The sequence below is a fragment of the Aphelocoma coerulescens genome, chromosome 3 (assembly GCF_041296385.1).
Source record: "Aphelocoma coerulescens isolate FSJ_1873_10779 chromosome 3, UR_Acoe_1.0, whole genome shotgun sequence".
Taxonomy (NCBI): domain Eukaryota; kingdom Metazoa; phylum Chordata; class Aves; order Passeriformes; family Corvidae; genus Aphelocoma; species Aphelocoma coerulescens.
Window position 1 is genome coordinate 64,792,088 of NC_091016.1, and position 23,807 is coordinate 64,815,894.

Genomic DNA, 23,807 nt, shown 5'->3' on the forward strand with positions numbered 1-23,807 from the left:
TCAGCAGGTGAACAGGATTACTAAGGGGAGGCATACATCAATACAACCTCAGTAGTGAGGATCAGCTGGGAAGGATGGGACCTGAGGAGCAAACCACATGAGATGAGCAGGGAACAAGCAAGAGTCAGGCTGGTGGATGTGGTTCCAGACTGCCCACTGCGGTTGCCCTTAGCCTGGAAGGCCAGCTCTGGCATGCCTTAGAGGGAACTGACTCACCCCTGAACTGTTACCATGAATTTGCTAAGTCTGTGCCCTGATACCATGATGAAACACACCCACTCTTTTAAATAACTGTATAAATTACAGTCAGCTATCTGTACGTTAGTATAAAATGTAGCTCTCCATATAAAAGATCTTATTCAAATGAAGCTTGAGCCTTATCACATCAGGCAGCTGCATTTTTTTTGCAGTAGTAATACAGTTCATTTCAGAGGGTCGAAAGTGAAACACTGTAATCTTCAAGTGTCAGATGAAACCAGAAGTTTCAGAGGTTTTGAAACAGGCTAGTTCACATTTACAAGCTGGAAGAACAAAGAAAGGGAGCAGACAGAAACCTTTATGGAAACTTCAAATAAACATGCTTTAGAGCTGAGCTACCATATGATTCTGTGAATTACGAAGAAAATCTGTCACTTACTAGCCACTTGCTTCTTTTCTGAATAAAAATCAACTCATATGAAGCATTTGCTCAAAAAGACAAAAACTGATCAGTATCTTTAGATGTTTGATTACTACTGAAAGATATTTGACCACCGACTAAACCTGTTTTTTCTAGTTATCTTCCTAAGTTCCCTGTTGTAAAGATTTGCAAAATGAAAGTATTTGCACCATTTCTTATGTGAAAACCCAGTAAGTACAGACATTTGCTGTTGAAATCTGAGTCATTGCTGTGGAAAGCACCACAGTTTGTGGAGTCTCTTTAAAATGTACATTAAGAATTTCTCTCCAAACACTACACATCTATCACCTGCTGGTGATGTACGTACATAACAAAACCTAATTTAAAAACCACCTTAAAAGTTGATGGATCAATGTATTTTTCCTATTCATTTAGTAACTGATTTTGACCAGAAAAAGAATACACTTATCTCAATCAACCCAAAATTTATCTCCAATCTATCCTACTATCTAGGGAGAAGAAACAGCCTCCTGATATTTGCCCAGAAAAGTGCACTGCTCCAGTGATCTATGTATTCACCCAAGAGACACTCTGACACACTCTCCTAAGCAGTCACCACAACACAAACACATCTGGGAGAATGCTGCTTTAGTTAAGATGGAGTGACTTGGAATAAACTGAAAGGTTAAACCCTGATTAAAAAAACCCCAAAACTTCAAAACTGCAAATATCCATTAAAAATTTATACTAAGCTTTTTTTTGTACTGTCCATTCTTGAACTATGGCACATTACTCAGACAATTAAAGGTGAGACATTCCCCTTCTAAATGTAGATGGCATTATCACACAAAGATAAAGAAGGAACAAAGACTAAAATTCTACAGAATGGGGAGGGGGGGACAACGGAGGATGAGGCCCCTGTTATGTGTTACTCAATCAGTGACAAGTCACAAGGAGTCTGACTGTACTGGTAAGGTAAACCATTCTTAAAGTCTTAGCTCAGGTTTTGAAAAAACAAGTGTTAAATAGTTAAGTTAGAAAGAGCATTAATGCATGATTCCCATACGACCTTTTGGGAATAAGTTTATTTTCCTCTGAGAGAAAAAGCATAGCCAAAGTAAAGAGAATACTTTCAAGTTACTGTAAAAAATACCAGTGTTTTTTCCAAGTCAGCACACTTAATAGTAGCATACATTTGATTTCAATGCCAGCAAACATTTAATGATCTATCAGTTTATTCTAGAAAGCTGTGGACAAGACTCTATACTGCCTCAAGCATTCTAGATGACTGAACATGCTCAGCTCCAAATACATTGCCAACAATACAGGAAACTACAAAGTAAAAATGAACATTAATCTTCTCAACCCATTTATAGCTAAAGAAAACACCAGATTAAATTAAGAGTGAATTTGTGTGGGGGGAAGCTGTTTCACTGGTTTTCTGTGTGATGATTCTATCCAACCATGTCCTACACACACTGGCATTTTGATAATTAGGTAGGGGACAATCAGTAAACCTTTGATAGAAGTATGCATGTTTATTTAAATGCTGAATATAAATCACAGGAAAACCTTACAGGGAAGACCTGAATCTGAATGGCACTTCAGGGACAAAATGAGTCCACAAAGATATACTTACTACAAATCCTAATCTGTCTCAATGAAAGTAATTCCCAGCGTCATGTTCTTGCAAAGAATCAGATGACAGCCAAGTGTCCATGTAAAGCACATAACAGCTTATTACACAGGCAGCACTGGAAGTCTTAAAGATGATCAAAGTTGTAGTGTTAAAAGTGGATTCTAAGACTATTTCTAACCCTGTTTTGTTATTGTCTGAATTGTAAAAATATATGTTGCTCTAAGTTTGAATTGTTTGGTTGTTGTCTCCTTATTCCTCTTCCTTTTCTTTGTGCTAAGGCATGGTAGAAAATTCATTGCTTTCAGATGATGCCACCAGTTCAGAAAAAAACCTAACAGAAACAGCCTTCAACAGAGGATGTTAATGAAAGGTAACATGCAATTGTTCTTATAGTGATACTTTGTTTGCAGATTATTTTAGCCACCTGCAAACTACAGTTCAGTGATTCCTGAGAGAGCACCAGCTGGTATTTTCATAAAAATCTCTGAATTCCCTCCATATAGGGAATTCAAATCTATTTATTTTTCAGTACATGTAAACCTTCAGCATGTCCAACATCTTTTAGCAAAAGTGCACAGTTTAATCAAAACCTGTGCAAAGACACTCCCTTTTCTTGATTTGAACCTGTGCTCATTAGTGACACTGGATTTACTTAGCTTCTGCACTGGAAAGCAATGATTTGCCCCTTCTGTATCTCCAGTACAACAGACCCCTATACCCTCATCTTCCAGTCATCTCTGTTCTAGCCTGAAAAGAGTATTGATATTTAACAATTTCTTATCCAGACCTGTTCCATTTCTTTGACTCTTTTGTCCTCTGTAGATACAGTTCTGCCAACACGGTCTTATGAGGTACAAACCAGACAGCACATGGAGTAAGATAAAATGGTACAGGCAGTATAGTGAGCTTCTATTTCATTCCTACTAGTTTCCAGGACTCTTAACTGCTATTATGACTACTGCTGATCTTTAAACAGGCATTTCTATTTCAGTTGCAAGATTATATTAATTAACATATGATATAATTTCAGTGCCTATAAAGCCAGGGTTGCCTTTGTCATACTCTTTACCCAACCTGCACTACCACATTTAACTTTATGAAACTGCAGGCTGCCATCTAACAGTACAGCAACATCCTTTTGCAATCCCTTCAGTACCAACATCCTGCATAACTTAATACCATCAACAGACTTTTTGCCTCAGAAGACTCCATCATGAAAAAAGACAACAATTTATTTTTATATATGAACTTTTCCCCCATCACCCCTTTTAGCAGTCATCCATCAATGTAAGGATGCACTCTCCATTGCAATTCAACTTCTCAAACTTTTGGGAATGGATCTTCTCAACACTTTTTGGAAATCCAAGTAACACCATCTGATTCTTCCCTGCCCACATGCTTCCTAATTCTCTCAAAGAACTCTCACACATACATGACAAATTATTTTCTTACATAAAAGTCACAGCAGTTTTTCCTCATTTCATCATATTCACCTACATAATGTTTTAAACAAAATCAAATTCCTCTACTTACTTCTCATCACCTTCAACTGAGGCACCTTGTGTGTTCTTGCATTGGGTAAAAAATCCGAAAAAGCCTCAAGACTCAGATTTTAGTATCATATCCTAAAACAAGCACTCCTTCCATACCACTCTCACCGATGCACTCAATCAGTATTATCTGGAAATAGATGGGAAATTGTCCTCACAGTGATTTTGTGGTCAATGGGAAAAGTGTCCTTTCCTCACACACTTCCTTCAGAATTAAGAGGTTGAAGTGCAACAAGCTACATGGATTTCCTACAGAAATGTATACTATGTATCAGGACCAGGCTAGCAATGAAAGCCAGTTATATTCACAATTCTGTATTTTCCTCTATCTGATAAAACAATATAATGATTTGTACAGCAAAAAGTAACAATGGTGAGAGCTAAGACACTACATATAAGGCAATATTCCAGACTACATAAAGGTTAATAGCATTGTTAATACTCCTTTTTCCCAATATAATTTTAAATAAACCAAGTCCTATTTCCAAACTTAGGAGAAAAAAATACAGGCTTGCTTGAAGATCTTACGAGCTATATGAATTATATGTTGGAATTGGGGGGGAAATGCAAAATCAGGTAGATGCTATACATGAAACAGTGAATTTCTGCTCTGTATTTTTTTCTTTATTAGGAAAAGTGGTCTTTAAGAGAAGGCTTACTGAAAAGGAATTTACCCGCGTATTTCAAATTTTCATCATTCAGTAATGTAAACAATAGTTTTATCATTACAACCATCATTAAAGAAGTACTTAAACTGAAATCTGCTGTAAATACCTGAAAAAATCAAAACAGCTGTAGTTTACAAGGCAGTACTACATGATGCTAAGCTACAGCCTAAAGCTTCTCAAGTGAAAACCAGACATCATGCACACGAACTTACATCCCCCAAGGCCGGGCAGTTGCTTACAGAGCAAGTTACTACGGATACCCATGGAAGGCAATGGCACACTGCACTACTACAAAGCCCAGCACTTACTTCCAACGTCTTTCAGTGCCCTTATTTAATAGGCAAAAGAGCCAGACAGCTGTTCCTGAACCAAAATTTTGAATAAAAAATAGAAAAAAGTACTAACTTTATTAAAATTAAAAAAGCTTCATAAATAATATATCCTTTCTTTTTATACCTCTGCCATATCCTATAAAGACAAGAAAAGCAGCTAGGAAATAATTTTTCATATGATTTTGCCACTAGAAGGGTTGAAAGTTGTGAACAGCTCTAGTCTCATGTGATACAAGGGAACAGATATTCACACAGACAAATCTCTGTAACACTGATACAGCAGCTGAAAGAATAAACATTTTGATGCTGATATTCCAGGACTCAGCCCATCTCTTAAGTATGAGACTATGACCAGTGTGAGGGATATTAGTTACAAACCTCCCTACAGAAATATTTTTAAAGTCTTCTCTGGCTGCTACCAGGACATAACACTAAAAAGACATCAAATAATGACATGACACTGACCAGACATCATATATACTAACAAGTATCTGCAAGTTCAATGCAAAAAAACCCAAAATAGATATTTAGAAGTCAGCCAAACACATACTATTTTAATAAATTAGGGTAATTTCTTTCATATTTCAATGGCATTAAAATAAATCAAATCCAACTGTTTATACAGAAGTAGTCACTGAATTGCTTACCAAATATTAATATCACCACACTGTAAAGAACAAGAAAAGAGCATTGTCATTTATTGCTTTAAAGAAAAGGACACTTATCAACAAATTTCTATTAGGTACATTTCACATACTCTTCTGAAATTTAATTTCTTGGAAAAGTTGCTCAAATTGCATGCCCTCATCTCTCATTGAGTAGGATTTTAACTTGATGCTGGGTAGGACCTACCTATGAGAACTCTTATTTAAACCCTGTCAGCACTTTGTTACTCTCCGAGCTGCACATAAAATTAGGTTAAAATATACACCACAGATGTGCACGCAGGATGACCAGAATGACAGATGCTCCTTTCAGCAGAAGGTATTTCAGTTTGGAGAAAAAAAAAAAATTATATTCTTTCAGTAATCAACCAAGATGAGTTGCCAAAATCCAGCATTAAGAAAGTACAGAATGAGAGGACTGCAAAACAACAACTACTTCAAAACAATCATTTTCAAAAACAAAGTGCATGACACATGGTTTTAATTAACTAATTTAAAATAGTAGTCAATTTTCTTGATATCTAAGTGCATATTCCTTCAAAAAAAGTTTAAAAGCAACCAAGGACACTCACATGAAAAATTCAGCCCCTCCCTACACAGAAGCTGTATTATACAACACTGTTTATGTTTAAAAAGGACATTTAAATATTCATGCCAACCACTGTACAAGCAACTAAGTGAAGTAAGATGCAAAGGTAATACAGCAGTCCCTCCAGTCCATCACATACCAGCACACCAGAAGTCAGGTGTTACCACCACTACATTTGTGTACTGCTTCTCCTACTTCTCTAGGCTTAAGGAAACACAATTACGACTTTCAAGTTTACTGAACCCAAACACTTTGAGATGGAATGACAAAATTCCATTTTAGTTTTCACATATTTGAGCCACCAGCCCATTTACAATTTTCTTTAAACCCTCACCATTACTCCTTTCAAAGAGAGCTTCTAAGTTCTCTTGGTACAGTCTGCTTTGTACAAATATGAACATAAAACTGGAATTTAAAGAAACCACCTGGATTTGACTCCAGTCTCCTGAACTCCACACAACTGCAAAACAAATGCTTACTTCCAATAGTGTCTAGAACATACTCCACTTGCTCTTAGCCTTTTATAAGTCATAAAATACAATTCCCCTTTTTCTCTTCATAGTAACTTGGGGTGTTTACTGCATGGGAACAAAAAGCTTAGAAAGACCTAAATGGACCAAATAAAAGAGGTAGGTAAGAGTGAGCACTTCACCAATGCCTGAAATCCCAATAAGAGAAAGGAAGGATTGAACAAAAGATCAAGACAAAAGAGTACCACACATGAAAACAAGGAAAATAACAGGAGCATTTCACTTCATGCAATTTTCTCATCTTTCTTGCCATATGGCTAATTTCCATCATTAACATTTTATCATTATTATATAGATAATTCTAGATCACCAAGAGGAAAACTGATCAGCTTTTGTCCCAATGTCAGTCTCCACAGATTTCCAGACGTGAGCTTGGGGGCTGCCCACACTGGCGAAGTACCCTCTGACCTTGTTCCAATGCACTGGTTTGGTAAAGTGTGGCACAACATGGAGTTAAAAGCCTTAGAGAAGTCAAACTACAATCACGCCTCTCCAATTCTGAGATATGAAATATAGGAACAGATCTTAAACATTTTGAAAATCAGACTCACACATTTTCTCTGCCAACTGTTTTTAGAGCTCATGACAAGAACTGTCTTGTTGTGTTGATTTCAAAATATCTCCCTGGATGTAGTTTAAAACCCCTGCATTCACAATGAAACTTACTGATTTAAAATTTAAAAAATAAAATAATCACAGTTTGTATTGAATTTCTCCAACCAATATATTTGTCGTATAAATGGTCTTCATTTCCTGTTAAGTGCTAAAGTGCTCCATTCCACTCTTGTGAAAATTAAGAAGCAAGTGGTTACTACTGCATATCTGGTAACCAAGTTATGAAGATCAACATGTTACCTGAAGCTATTCCTTTTCATGCGAGTCATCTTTGTTTTATTAATACGTGCAGGAGATTTGGTATTCTGAAAGACTTTGATTTGATCAGGTCTTTCCACTGACTTCCAACAATCTGGTTAATTTATTCTAAGCTCTTTGGACTTTACCCTCTGAAAAAGCCAGAAACATTTAAAGTATGATTATTTCTCTTTCTAAAACTGCAATCACATCAGTAGCAAAATATTAGAATTGCATTTTTATCTATCGTACTAATTTCTATATTATGCACTGAGAGCCCATAAAGTCCTGCCACAAGGCCAACATTTTTAAACCAACCATTTTACAGTGAGAGCAGTTTACAGTATTTTCCACTTTAGAGAGAAAAAACAAACTATAGGATAACAGTGGTGGAAAGCAAAGAATGCACATAATTAATTCTACTTAAGTTTTTGAAAGTAACTAATAAATGCTGAAGATGGAGAACAAAAAACAATAAGGAACCCTTACCACTCAACTCTAAACTAATTACTTGGAAACACTGAACCCTAGACTGAACCGCACAAAATGACAGATATTCTGAATTACCTTTCCCAAAAATGCACGCTATTTCAATAATAAATTCCAATTCAAATATGTAAGATAGCTATTCACTTCTTTGCATAATGGCAGTGCACCTCGGTCAGCTGTTATAATTTTTTATAAAGCACTATTTACTTCAATCTTTCAAAACTAATGTTATATACAGTATCTTATAATAAACAAGCTCAAGGCTACCAAAATAGGTGGCTTCAACCTCTCAGGTGTTGTTACCCTCCACTGTTTTACTGCTCAGCCACTATCCACACAAACCACTCCTCTTTTCAGCTCTGCCACTCCTCTCTGGGGCACATCTTCTTTCGTGCCTTCATTTTAAATGGGAACCAGAACACTCTCTGCCAACCCTCAAAACCATCAACAGCAAACACATTAACAAAGATGCCAATCCTCACCTTCCACACATGTAGTTTAGTAAATGAAACACGTGCATTATATTTCTGAATGTCAAATCATCAGCCACCCACTCATATAACCAAAGACAGGAGAAAAGAACAACCTCATGCAAACAAAAACCATGCCCAGTAAAACCAGCTATGTAGGCAAACTCTTGCAAAAAGAAGTGGAAAGAAAATGGTCAGTTGTTGTATATCCATAGTGGTCACTTTTGTAGAAATGCCAGCTCACTTGCCAAAAGCCTAACAGCAGAAGCAGCAGGCTATTACAAGAAATACGCATTTCTGGTAGGGATAAATCTGATGGAGAGAGAGTCACGGTGACAGTGCACTCATTTCTTCTTACTTCTTCCAAATGTTAACAATTCATTTTAAAGTCTTTTTATAAAAATGTCTCCTCCTGATCAGTACATATGGCAAGAACAGGTAAAAATGAGTACTCGTACAGAAGTAGCTGGACATTGTGTTTTTGCCTTAAAGAACATGTACTCTTAAGTGTAGAAGCAGCTTTAGTTAATAAAATTACCTACCTGACTACTGCTGTTGGCAGTGCTCCTGAAGAAATACTGCAGAAAAACAGATCCAGAGAAGTGAAGAAATGGAAGAATAGAAATACACATGCAACTTATGAAAAGTTCAGAAACAAGAACCAGGACCAATATTGTTTTGAACTTTTTTCATTCAAAGCCAAGCTCACTGAAATCTGGATGCACATATGAACAGCCAATTATGCACCACTGTCCCAGGCCTCACAATGGAGTTACACCAGTGGTTGCTGAGGCCACGAATGTGGGCTCTTAACCAAGGCTGAAGGAGCCATTCAGGATGAATATTTTGGTGGCTGTCCAGAGGTAAAACGATGAACCAATTTTACGGACAAGAAAATAGAAGACTTCTTCCTAAGTGAAAAAGGATCAATATAAGAGTAATTTAAGTACCTCGGAGTACTTTAAGACCTGCCTTATCAAAAACTTTTGTTCTGAATGGTTTTTTTTCCCATAAGAAAGCCATCTGGATTACCAGACACTACTTCTACAACTGCCACAGGAAAATAGACTATTGTTCATAGAATGGTTTGGGTTGGAAGAGAATTTAAAGGTCATCTAGTTCCAACCCCCCTGCTATGGGAAAGGACACCTTCCACTAGCCCAGGTTGCTCTAAGTCCCATTCAACTTGGCCTGGAATGCTTCCAAGGATGGGGCATGACTAAAATAGTGGCAGACTCAAGTAAGACTTGTTAAGATAATTTCAAGTACTCTGTTAAAGATTGTGGCCCCAGGTATAATCTTGGTAAGCAGGTGACAATCAAAGGATCTAAAGTTATGAGAGTTAAGAAGGGTATTTGTTTAAACTGCAAAATGGCTCACTGCTTTCCAAATGAGTAGCAAATAGGATTGATACTTGTAACTATCCAGTTACAGCTCCAGAGTGTTTGCAGAACCTAGAGACCTACACAACCATTCCAGGCTCACAAGGATCTAATCTAGATCAGTTTAAGAACAAATTGAAAGTCTACGCATCTAAGACTGAAAACCTATCAATGTTTGTCCTATATTCCTTCACTAAAGAAATGAGGTTCTTGAGCAAGACATGCACCAAAATAAAACCAAACCCTAACATTTTGGGCCTTTAACACACACCTGCATGATCATGTCTTTACAAGGCCAGAAGTCAAGGTTCTATGGCTGGTGAAAATCTAAGGTCAGATCAGTCTTTAAAAGTGTGATATTAAAACTGCCAATATTTATTCAGCACACATGGAGACATTTAACCAGGTGAACATCAATTTACTATTTACTGTATCTTGAAGAGAAAAGGACTTCCTTTCCCTATACTCTTTAAAAAAATAGTTGAGAGCCAGAAAAGTTCAACTCTTGCTGGGAAACAACACAGTAAAATACTGACATTTCACTGATACTGCTCCTAATGTTCCTGACAGCAAACAGGAAACTAACAAATTCTTACATATTTTGTTGCATCTTAAGGGAATTCATATAAATATTCACTTTTTTTTCTCTGAGAAACACTACAGGATTATACAGCAAAATAAAATGGAAGACATTTTTCACATCCACCCCAGAGGTTAAGAATGAAAAACAGAAACAACTTTTCAGATGTATGAATGTCCACATGCAGATGCACATATCACTTCTTCTTCTGACAAAAGACAAAAGTAAACCAGAAGCTTACATCCCAATTTGCTACAATAAAATTTACAAGTATCAGACTGTAAATGGGGTATCAAATAAACAAAAGGAAGAAAGCTTTAAAATTATCACAGCTGCAGAATCCTTCAAATAGCAGAGGATATTAAAGTTACTCTTTTTTATGGCTAGTAAAACATAGTGACACAGAAAATAGATACAGGTTTTCTCATTGTCACAGCATAGTCAAAAAAAAAACCCTGCAGATGTTTCAGGTGCTTCGGCCAACATGAAACATGCAGCAGAATCCAAGAAAAGTATCTTGACAGGGAGTAGCTTATGTGTCTTTTCACTGCTCCTTAACATAACTGCTACTATCTACTTGCAATAATGAAAGCCTTGGCTGTTCATTTAAAAAAGCATCTCTTTTTTCCCCACTTTCCCCAGCTATTCGGCATCAATCTCTATTTAGCATCTTCATGAGGCATACCAGTTAGCTTTTTTTAGCATCAACTGGCATTCTTTCATGAAAAAAGCCGCCCCATTGACTCAGAATATGTGATTTAAATAAAGTAGTTGGAAATAGAATATTTGGTTTAGCCTTCTGTACTTTTATGCACCCATACTCCAATGCTTGGTATTTAAAATGTGGGTCATTTCCAAGGGTCACATTCCTGAAATTGCAGACCACTGAACTGTTCCTCACTACCCTTACAACATACCTTCCAAAGAATTGTCATGAAAAAGGTGGCCAAGATAAAACAAAGTGCAAATGACGTATACAGACAACAGCATTACCAGTAAATGATCAGCGTCTGCTATGTCCCTACCACTGATCAAATTTCTGAATGACAAGTGAACCCAAAAGTAGCAATAGGCACTTTATATATAATCTTACTTGACTCTTAAAACCATTATCCACACCAAAAGCTCAGTGTACTTTATGATGAACTATGCAAGGACAACCATTTTCATTGTCAGTAACAGATGAACACCAACCTAGCAATCCTGCAGAAGTTTTTATTATGACTCTCACACCGTAGAAGATATTTAGGGTAACAAGAGAAAAAACACAGGAACCCACATCACTTTAAACAAACTGTAATCACTGCCTTAACCTTACAGCACTTTATGTGCATCCTCATCTTTAAACACTTCAAGATGCAGGATATTCCAAGTCTTCACGATGACACTTGGTTTTCTATTCAACTCCCTTGTATATGAAAGTATCAGCACCCAACTGTACAGACAAGAGGAATTGAGCTTTTCATACAAGACACACTCAAGTGAACAAGGCATTTACGAAAAACACATGACTTTCTTGTTCCCAAGTTCCAAGGGACTAGCTTTGCCTTATTTTACCTTTTTTTAAATATACAATTGTCCTTTTCTCAATTGCCTCTACAATGTCATAATATACTGCCTTGCCTGACAAATACAAATACAGCTGGAATTTGTAGCACTGGATGCTAACAACTATTGTGCATTGGATTCAACAATGTAAATTCCAAATCCGGATATGCTATCTAACTCTCCTGAGTAAGTTTTACCATTACTAACCTTCTAAATGGCTGTAAATCAAAGATGCAAGTACCAGTATCAGCAACTCAAAATGAAAACAATATTCAATGATTTGACCAAAGCATGCATAGCTTAAGCAGGAGATATTTTTGCTTTGTTTTTAAAAAGAATGCAAAACCAAAGATATCAGTAAACACCATGAACAGCAAGACTTGATGAAGCTCATACAAGGAGAGACGTATACTTGTATGTAAGTAGAGATATTGATAAACATTAAATTATTAGAAACATTATGTTTAATTGAAACAGATCAGTGAATTACTATTGCAGCTTTAAAAAAAATAAGTATCTAAGTTGAATATGCTCTTTTCAAGATTTCTATTATTTAATTCTTACAGATGCAGTTATAATGGCTACACAAAGCAAACTTCAAATATTCAATTTGTGTTGTATTTAAAAATGAATTTGCAATCTCCGTTCCCCCTAAAATAAATTACAATCCTATGACTATTTATGTGGCTTTAAAACTATTTACATTTATTCTACATGATAACATAGAAATAAATTTTTAAATAATTAAATGTGTTTCAGAATTAAAACATCCACTGGTCTCCTTTTCCCACACTTCTCTGAACACAATTTTCACATTATAAAGTGAAAAATAATTTGGCTTGCCACTGCAAAATGGACAAGTATTGCTATGGAGTATAGCACCCAAAAGCAACTTCAAGTACAGTAACTGAAAGCAATGTGAGAATGGCCTGCTAGAGTTGATGATGACAGCAGGACTTTAACACTGAGCTGACTATATAACAAAAACTGAATTTTAATTACATACATCTGCAATTAAATCATTGTCATCTGAGCACTGGAACTGGGAGGACACACATGCTTGCATCTAGTCCATTTCAATTCCTCTTTAACCAAATACATTTTACAGAACATATAGAGAATTTGAAACATTTTCTTCTGTCAAGACCTGTTCTTGAATCTGATTTTGTGCTTTACTGAAAAAACTCAGGGCCTGAACTGAGGCCTGGAGGAAAATGACTCTGCAGTGGTAAGTCTTCATGATGCCAACTGTAGCAAATGATAAACTCTGTGTTACAAAACACTGCAAATTACCTTAGCACTATACTAAGTCAGCTGTATATTATTCCAATTTTCATTTGCCAAGCAGTTTTAATCAATTAGGAAAACGTCATGAAACTAATACTGAGCATGTTGTATTTAGGAACTTGATTATTTCTCAGCTTTAAATTTACCTTTCCCAAGACTTTAAATGTTAGGGCTAATTTTATATATACAACTAGTTACAGCACAGACAATGATACATATCATCACTAGACATTGAACAGATTTCCGCAATAGCCACCATTATTTCCAGTAGTTACTGTTCAAATAAAATTGAAATTCTTCTTTCTAATCAAATTAGTGACAAGCCTATTTTAAGTACTTCAATCCTGACAGCCATGTAGGATAGTTACAATACAAGATACTGCTCAGCTCACATACACTTTTGGAGTAAGCTATACTCCCTAGATGGACAGCTGCCTTTATCTTAGCTTCACTGCAGAATCCAAACACAACTCCTTCCTTTAAAAAAAATCCAACCAAACAAAAAAAAAAAAAATCAACCCCAGAAGTACCCAACCTGCAGACTTAAGTGTTAAAATGTATTGGAATGTTCTTTCTAAAGCGTCATCTGGTTTTCACCAGTAAGTTACATAAACTGTTGTAAAATTATTAACTGAATGCAAACTGCCTAAAAGAAAGTATGGTAAAAGTTTTAATAACATTTAGTCTGTCCCATCTGCTGCTAAACTTGATTTACATCTATTTCAAGCCAAAAAACTCTAAAACAGAACTCAGACATTGGTTCTGGAGCTTAACATGACCTTAAACATAATATAAACAAAGAACAGGATTTTACAAGTGAAGTAGCAATATTTTGTAAGTTAATCAAAACAATTTAGGAACAGCAATGTATAGACTCATACACTTTAGCTAATTTAAATATTTAGTGATCATTTCACAGTTTAAGTTGCAAGGTGTGGACAGGTAAGTTCAACCAGAGACAATGAAGGAAAGTTAAATTAAAGTCAAGTTCTGCACTGGGTACAGAGGTGTTAAGAGTGGCTAGTGATGACACTTGGGATTCCTTAACTGTAGCAAGTCTAGTACCATTTACTTCCAGGATCAGGGGTTTGTTTAGTCATGGCATCTTTAGAACCTTCCCATCACGGTAGCCCAGCATTCAAATACAAACACAGGTTATTATAGATGCTGTCTATTTATAGAACAGCGGATAAGCTGGTCAAAATGACACTGTCAGATATTCTGCATTTTCTTTCCCAACAACCTACTGTCTATCATTTTTTAAGCATTTAGAAAACTTAAGGCATAATCTAAAGCTTTCCTCTCCAGCACAGTTGCCACCTTAAGTCTCAGACTTAAGTGCTAAGCAAGTCAGTCAGAAGCTGTTTTTCAACACGAAGAGGAAGACTTCTGCTCCTACTGATAGGTAATAGAAAGAAAATGTTCTGAACAACTTAAGTTCTTCTGTTCTTGTGACCAGATTCTTCCTTTTCCCCACATAACAATATAGTACATACACCAATCAAATAATAAAATACGAATAAAAGTTTATAGTATTTATTTTTCTTCTAGTGGCCACAATGTGCTTTCTTCTGCTTAATAATTCAAATTCCATAAAGTGCAACACCTAGAACTGTACATCAGTAAGGGCTGTACAACTGCTCCTGAGTTACCGGAGAGTACCTGCTCATTTTGAAAACCTATCTTACCGTGCTTGTAGAAACAACAACATGGTTGCCATACTGTTCCACCACAGGTCAAATGAAACCGTATTACTTAAAATCATTAAAACCGTACTACATCCCTGCTGGGGCTAGCAAGAGGGCAGCTCGGAGCTTCAGCATGTGAGCAGTCCGTATAAGTATACATTGTAACCAGAGCTGATACTTTCTAAGGTCAACAGAAGTTAAAATCCACTTTGCAAGATGTAGGACTCGGTAAGAAAAATATGTATTTGTTTTTCTTGCTCGTACATTAACTTCAAAATATAAATGACACAAACTCTCACAATGAGAGCAACAAAGCAGAGTCGCCACAAGAACCATCTTGCAATAAAATAAACATTAACTCTCGGCACAAAAGAGAAGGCAGGTGCCGTATGAACACACCTCAGCCTATGTGTATGTATGTGTTCGTGGATGCCATAGCCCACTCTCTTCAGTGCAGGATCTGAGCTCTGCGCAGCATGAAAGGAATGTCTGCTTCCATCCTGACCACTGCGAATATACTACTCTCAAACAGGGAGACAAACCTCCGGCGCCTTTGTATTCCCTTCCCGAGATTTAAAGCTTAGCTGCACGAGGTGTTGAAGTGCGCGCTGGAGGGGTTCGGATACACAGGTAATTAGCCAGGAGGAAGGGGGTGCCAGGAGAGACGAGGGAAGGCGGGGAAGGCCACAGTCCCCGTGCCCGGCGAGCCTGGAACCCCCCTGCCGCCCAGCGCAGCCTCCTCGGCCGCTGCGTGAAGTTGGCCGGGCATCACCCGCCCCACCGTAGGCCAGGCGCAAGGAAGAGACCTCTTTCTCCTCCTCTTCCTCAGCCTCCTCACGCGTCCTCCTCTTCCCCCAGCCCGCCGCCAGATCTATTCTTCCCCTTCAGCCGCCCCCAGCCTCACGGCGGAAGGAGCTGGGGGGAGGGGGACGTCTCCATTACCCTCTCCACCCTCCCGCTTCCCAGGGACGGCGACAACGGCCCTTTCCCGCCCGACGCGGAGGGGGGAGCCCCGGACCGGCCTGCGGGAGAGCTCCCTCACCACCGCGACCCCCAATTCCCGCAGCCTCCCCGCTGCGAGGAGGGGGCAGGGAAGGCGCCGGGGCCCCGCCCGCTCCCCGGCCCCGAAGAGGGGAGGCCGCCGGGAAGGGGTTACACACCTCGCTGTTAAAGGCTTTCACAGCCTCCATGTCGCGGCGGAGGCGGGAGCCGGGCGGCTTCTCTCCGCTGATGGCGGCCGGGCCGGGCTGGGCCGGGCGGGGGCAAGTCTCGGTCCGTGCGTGCGTGCGCTCCTCGCTCAGGGGCCGCCCGGCCTCCTCTCCATGGCGGGTGGCGCAGGGGGCGGGCGCGGGGGGACGCGGGCCCCGCTCGTTTCCGTCTCCTCCTCGCCCCGCTTTCCGCCCGGCGGCGCCGGCGTTCCCTTCCCTCCCTCCTTCCCTCCCTCCCGCGCTGGGCTCCGGGCGGCCGCGCCGGCAGGAGATGGAGGAACAACGCGCGGCGGCTGCGGCGCGGGCGCCAATATGGCGGACACGCGGGGGCTCCTCGCAGCGCAGCGCCGGAGCGGCGCAGGCGGCTACAGCGCCGCCTGGCGGGCAGCGCCCGCACCCCCGCCCGCGCCACACGGGCGCTGCCGGGATGGCGGCGCGTCCGCCCCGCCCGCTCTGCTCCTCCTCCTTTTCCCCCCTCCTCCTCCTGAAACCGGCGGGAAGGAAGGGGTTACGGGAGAAAGGTGTTAAACGCCGCTGTGTTTCGTCACAGGGGGCAAATCCAGGAGTTCTTGGGACACCATTTTCGCCATTTCCGGGTCCCCGAACCATTCGCCTCCTCACGCCCCGTCTCCCCCCAGCAAGGCGCCGGCGAAACCGGGAACGGCATGCTGGCTTGAAAAAAAGCAACGGGAAAAATAACCAGCGGGACGTAGGAGGGGAAAAAAAAAATCATAATTAGATAAGCCCAAAAGCAATCAGTATAATTTATCAAGAGGAAAGGAGAAGACCCACACAATCGTAATGCAAGTCAATCACAAACCCCAGTGCACTTACTACATGAATGTTATATCGACACCAAAAAGTCTCCAAACCCAGCACCAGGCCTTAAAGCATTTCTGTTTGACTACCCAGGGTGTATAGCCAGGTTGTTTCAGATAGGGTGCACTTCCCCATGCCCCCACCACCATGCCAGACCGGTGGAGCACCTGCCTCTCCCTGAAGCACAAACACCCTGCTTAGCTGAGAAATCCCAGCAGGAGCAGCTCTATCAAGCAGGAGACCTTGCTTCCAGGACATAGATTTTTGTTCCCTCAAAACACAAAGTCACCACATGACTCACCTTTGACAGGAAGAGCCTCAAGGAGCTCAGAAGCACTGAAGATGAAACCTTAGGTTTGTCTTCAGCGGCTGCTTTCCCCCACTTGATTATGTTCTTTCAGCTCTACTGACACAGTAGAGATATGACAGCCCCCATCTGAATTGCATTTCATTATTTTCCAGTCACAACTTTAGGTCACGCTCTGGATCTATCCTGCTCTCACAAGCGACCCTCAGACCAGAGCTACAAAGGCTCTTCATAGACAGGGAAGGTCCCACTTGAGGCCTGAGTCAGTGACTTCAAAATGAAGTGGGCTTTATTCAACAAACAAGGTAACAGAAATTAAGGCAAGCCCAACATTGGAGGGAGACCTGGAATCATACAGCTCCATTCTTACAGAAACAAGAGAGATTACTAAGTCTTTGTACAAAAGGAATTGGAAGTTCCTCCTGTCTTACCCCCCCCCCCCAATAGGCTTACTCAAGAAAAAAGCCCATCTCTAGCAACCATGGTTGTTGCAGTATCAGGTCACCAAGAGGGTCAGTAAACAAGAGCAAATACCCTGTTAGGATGAGAGGACTGTGTCTGTTCAGACAATTAAAAAAAAAGGCCATGGGGTAGGGAGGACACCCAGTAGCATCCAATACCTGCAAAGTATAATGACTGAATTAGGCTTGGTGACATTTGAATGTTTTTAAACAATTGAGTGAGGCTCTTTGCAGGCCTCCTACACAGCAGGAGTTCAAAAGGTAGTTTTCATTTAAAGCAGGGGAGGTTCTGACAGCCCAAGAAAAGCCTTTTGCATTGTGAAAATGGCCAAGCAGTGGAGTAGGTTTTCCAGAGAGGCTGTGCAGTCTCTAGCCCTTTATGAAGTCCCATGGGATAAAGACCTTAGCAAGCTTCTCAGAGTTCACAGCATGACCCTGCTTTGAGCCAGAGATTGGACTAGACAAGCTCCCCAGCTCCCTTCTAAACTGAGTGGCACTGGTACTCTAGGAACTGCAGAGCTCAGTGCAACCTTCTGGCAGTCTCTCTTCACAGATGATTCAGGAGAAGCACACTATGCTTATGTTTCGCTCTTGGCTTTTGTTTGGTTTTTTTTTTCTTTGTTTGGTTTTTTTTTTGTTTGGTTTTTTTCCTGCGGAGTAAATAAAATATGAAGAGACAACTCTGTTCAAATTATTGTGAAGACTTTACAGGGTACTCATTGTACTACTAGAGTAACTGCTGTAACTATTTACCTTGTACTCCTCTGGAAAGCTTACTGAAGTACTGCAGTTACAAACAATCCTCCAGGATCTGGTAACTTTCCTTTTAGGTGAAATTGAAGCAAGCCTAGTATTCCCCAGTAAAATGGATGGAATAACACACTGCAGAAACTTTGCGAAAAAAGTTTTGAAATTGGGTTCAAAGGGATCACAAACTACCACTCAGTTGCTTTTCAGGAATATTTTTTTCTGGAAGCATAGAAGTTATTCCAATAAAGGAGGAACCAGAGAAGGAGGGGTAGGATTTTTACACTTAGAGATATATACGCAAAGCTTTGACCTCAAAAGCAGAGTCTGAATTTGTAACTAAGTGATTCCCCTCCCCCCACATTCAACCTGCTTTCGGTAGGTCTGTAATAAACATTTAAACAAGTACTTTTACCATTTAAAATATTGAGGTAGCAAAGCCTTTTAACAACCCTTTTTAATTCCAGCAGTAGAAAGAAGAAGAGCAGCACAGTACATCCTTGATCTGAGAAGGAGCCGGCTGTCATCCAAGAATGAGAAATAGGCTACAGAATGAATACTGAAAAATATCTCAGATTATATTTATATGGTCTAATTAAACAGACATACCAAACAATGTAACATCTAAACAGTGCTAGTGCAGAAACACTGGCTTATTTTGGGGCAAGGTGGCCTTGCCTCACAAGGCTGTCTAGTTCAGTGACTTGCCCTATCACTCCTAACACACCAAAGCTGGGAGATTTCGAATTGCACAGCAGAGTAAGTGCCAGCTTCCTGCACAGCACAAGCTTTCTGCAGTTCCAGTGCTCTGCACAACTGACCAAACTCATACCAGAAACATTAGTTTTGCAGATGAAATCCCGCTTATTTTCCAACATGTCAATGAATTATATGTAGGATTTGCAATGATGGGGCATGCTTCCCCTGTGGGTACAAACACCTAGGTTTGCAATTCTGAGAGAAAAGCAGGACTGAATAGATCTTTAGTCTGCCTTTACTTTTTTTTCCCATAAGAGAAAGTAAAATAGGTATGCTTGCTTTTTTTTATACTTCAGACATGTCCAAATAGAGACTCAATTGATCAAACAAGTGTCATACTGGCAAATGCCCTTAAGAAAGCTGTCATCCAAGTAAGCAGTTCCCTGTTTCCTCTCAGCAGAGGAAACTACGTGCAAGTGTCCAGAGGGAGAGCTGGTGTTCCAGTTGGCAGAGAACAGAGGAAAATAGATCTGTTATTAGTCACTTGTAGCTTCAGGTAAGAGGATGTCACTCAGTTTCCCTCATACTAACTCCACAATTTTTTTGAATGCACAGCTACAAGTCAGCCTCCATGCACCCTGCCCATTTCTACTTAATTTTTCAGTGCATTTTCAAGGACTATCTTACAGTTTTTACTGAACTTTAACTCATTTCTCCCCTCTGTCCTTCTTCACTAGCTCTACCTCATCTTCCTCTTTCATTTACATTTTCAGTTCTCTTTTACTATAACCATTGTAAAAGCTTAAACTCTAACTAAAAAGTATGGAAATAAATTTTCTGTTGAATTTTTCCTTATGTTTGTTACAGATATATGTTCACATAAGGGGCTTCTTTTCAAGTTTAAAAAATTTCAGAGGTTGAAAGAGAATTTTTGAATCATTTGTAACCACATGTTACTCATGATAGCCTGATAATTTGGAACTCTGGTTAGTTTACTACGCAGTTCCTTCTGGTCAAGCTTGACTGACTCTTGCACTTATCCAAGCATGATGGTGTCAGACTCTCTCAGCACGACACCACAGAAACAACCTCAAAACAACTTTATTGAAAAAGCAATTGGAGCTTTAATTTACAGGCCAGCTACTTCTCTCAGAGGCACACTCTATAAATCTCTGTTGATTTCAAAGCAAACTGCTTTAATCAGGAAAGGAGAACAAAGTCTTGGAAATTACCTTCAAGTAACATTTCTCAGACTTGCCCATAGGAGGTTTGGATAACCTGATGCAAAAGTGGGTTGGCACTACAAGTACACACCAACCTTGGCAGTTTTAATTAGCTTAGCCAGAAAGCATTTACTAATGTTTTCTTATTCTGTGTGGTGTTCTAATCCTGAAGCTTGAACTTTGTGGCATCCTGTTTATTGATTGTAGCATGCAATTACAAGGTAGAACAACCATTGTTTCCTACAGCTGCATAGTTACATTTAGTTCTGCTCCTAACAGGACAATTCTTTTAAAACACAGGTCAGACAATGGTTTTACAGTAGCAACTATACCATGCTTGCATCGTTTTAATGTAACAGCAGAACTACATGGTTAGAAAACCCATGCTTTCAGCTTGCAAATGCCATAGAAGACGTAAGAAATGTTTTATAGTAAATTGCAGCTGCAAACATATCCACTTTTTTTTTTTTTAAGGGAAACTCAAATTAATAAAAAAAAATTATGGTTTTTTTCATTAGATGTGTCTATAAAACATATATGTACTGAAATTGCCTTGAAGAATTCAATCCCAGCATAAAAAACCTTAAACTTTCTAAAATATACTTAACTACTTCAAGGAAAAGATTCAAGGATGGTTCATTAATAAATTTCAGACATTATAAACAGCAGAAGACTGCTTATTTGGGGTACTGCTGTTTGAGGAGGAACAAGCAAGCCTATGGTCCAAAACCTGAAGTAAGAACATTAGAGATGATTAACTCTTCTACTAAAAACAAGAAAAAAAGAAAAAAACCCTGTTTACTAGCTGTCTTTTTACATACAGGCTAACAGGAATGAGGGCAGACCTTAACCAGCAATTTGGATCACTCCTTCATATAAAGTTACTTTTTGTCTCCTGCTCATGCAGATCAAATTTCTGACTTGCATCAATAAGGCTGCAAAAGCAGAGTTATTTTTCCCATCCTGCTAACTCAGCATAACAAAACTGAGCACAATACACTAAGAATAATTTCCATAATTTCTCTTTACTGTCTCTAACAAATTACAGGAAAATGAGAAATTTTGGTTCAAGCTTTTATAATTTGCTTTGAGTTCAACAATTTAGATTTAGATCATCACATTCGTTATCTTAAAAATCTGCATAGACTTGAAATCAAAATTTTAGCCAATGCTTAAAATGATTTTTTCTATCAAAAGTAAGAATGTGCAATACCACAATAAAGATAATAAAATCAGTAGGCAGATCTCCTAGGCACAGGCCTTTGCCACAGATATATATGGAACTGAACAAATTTTTCTGCAGTGGTTGGTCCAGACTCACCACATGCACCTGTACTCTGATAGCTACTAAAGCCTCAATCTGCAGAGGACAAGAAATGAAGGAGTAGCCAAGGTTTATTTTATGCTGGTGAAGCCTAGCAGTCTTCAATGCCTAATTGACTACTGATAAAAAAACTTGAGGAAGGTATTCCACAGAGATGAAATATGCCTCCTATCACACTGATAGTTTTTTCATCACATTCAGCTGCTAAGCCTGATTTTTAGTTTCAGACCTTCTTTTCTATCAAGTTATGACCTCATTGCAGTCATATCATGTACACTTTTTTTTAATCTAAAGAGATGGAATTCTTTTGTCATCCATTGCATTTCAATAGAGAATAATTCCAGTTAGCAAAGTAAATTATTTCGTTACACTTTCTTCTTCTAGTAGATCTAGGACAGTAAGGCTCAGCTCATTAGCAATTCACACAGCAATAGGAGAGATACCAGAAGTCCATGGTGGTACAAACTATACAGAAAATCTGTTTTCTTTCCAAAACCATGCTTGTGACTTAGAAAAGAGCAGCTCAGTCAATGAAAGCTTTGCACTGGAAATGTTAAATGGGAACAAGCAGAACAGAGATGTTGCACATACACAAGGTGTGGGCCAGCATGAAAGTCCAAGGAATTTTAAATAACCACCACCTTACCCAGGGTGATAAGGAAAACCCTGGCAGAAAAAAAATAATTAGCTACTTACAACTGTTGCAGGAGAAACTTACACAGCTATGCTTTCTGTATACTTGTGTGCTCCCATTTCAATATGTTTACTGAAAATATATACTATAATGACAATATTTGCTATTTACACTATCAACTCTGTTTTATAATAGTTTATGTTCCTGGCATGGCAGTTAGCTTTTTCTATGAACCATTAGATTTCTCTCCAGATGCCCTAGAAAAAAAGATTACTCAGTTCAATTAAAGTGCATATGGTTAGGATAAAACAAGTAAAAGAAGTGATCTCTTGAGTGTAATGCTCAAATTCTACAAGAGGAAACATTGTCCTTCTTGAATGCTATTAGGCAACAACATCAGCATGCTTCAAGTAAGGCATGAGCACATGCTCACTAGTTTTAAAAAAGCCATTATTTAGACCATCTGCATGACTGACAAATCAGAACTGAATGAAAGGAATGATGGCAAATCCATTTCTTCCTCCTCCAAGAGTAAGACTTATCTGCGTAAGCTCACAAAGACAATACATTTAATAAATAAAATTGCACAGGAGATATTAAAAAAAAATGTCACAGGGTATGATGGTCAACCAGGTATTGCCCTCTATGGAAAGCATAGGCAGAAGAGAGTAAGCTGAATCTGCAGTCTAGCAGATGGTAGTGTGGCACACATGGAACTTGGCAGGAAGCAATAGAGACAGCCCGCTGTGTGGGCAGAATCCTTTGTCCACTAAAGTCTAGTGGCTAATAATTCCTCTTAATCCTTCACCTATCCAAAAAATTCAGGAGTCCACAGACACACACCCCCTTACTCTTTATTGTTTCTTGGCCAATAACTGGCACAAGACAGGAACTAACAAAAGTTATTCATAAACTCCATCCAGGGAGGGAAATGCTCACCACTTGAATATACTTCATTTTAACGCTCTTGAAGCTACAGTTTCCTAAAGACTGTGCTTGCCTGATCAGAAATTGTACAGAAATCACCCATCTGGTTAACCCTGACCACCACCTGCTTGTGAGCATTAAACTCAAGAATACTATAAAATAGTATTTGGAACAGCATGCTGGTTGCTGGTGCCTGAACTAGTGGAATGGCTGGGGATAGAGAGCAAAATGTTCATTACTGCCTCTGTAGGAACACTGGTATGGACTTCACAATACAGTCCAAACACCTCTGCTTGCTTTAGCTTTGCTACAGGACAACTTGTAATCCACCTAGCCTTTCTAAGTAAATACCTCTACTAACAAGGTATGCATTGCCATGCTTGATGTTCCTATATACACTCCACCTTTACCTCTCAGGCTTTTAACTTAGACTTCTTAAGAGCATTTATAGCCTAAATGGAAGATGAGAGGTATGTGGCCTATACAGCCTTTCAATTCGGCATGAAGCTATGATATACAGGTGAAAAATTACTGCTAAAAGGATGGAAACACTGAGAAACTTTATATGCA

General features: G+C 39.2%; 1 protein-coding gene across 6 annotated transcripts in view; it reads right to left on the reverse strand.

The window, feature by feature from the left end:
• The window catches only part of SCAF8 (SR-related CTD associated factor 8), a 103,421-nt gene that overhangs the window by 73,289 nt on the left and 6,325 nt on the right, over positions 1-23,807 (reverse strand). For 2 of the 6 annotated variants that reach the window (XM_069010634.1, XM_069010632.1), the window contains exon 1: positions 16,049-16,428. The exons of the other annotated variants lie outside the window; for them this stretch is intronic. In XM_069010634.1, coding sequence (XP_068866735.1) covers positions 16,049-16,078 — 30 coding nt within the window. In that variant the 5' untranslated portion in view covers positions 16,079-16,428. Of the gene's footprint in view, positions 1-16,048; positions 16,429-23,807 lie in introns of those variants that run through there. 6 annotated transcript variants of the gene reach the window in all.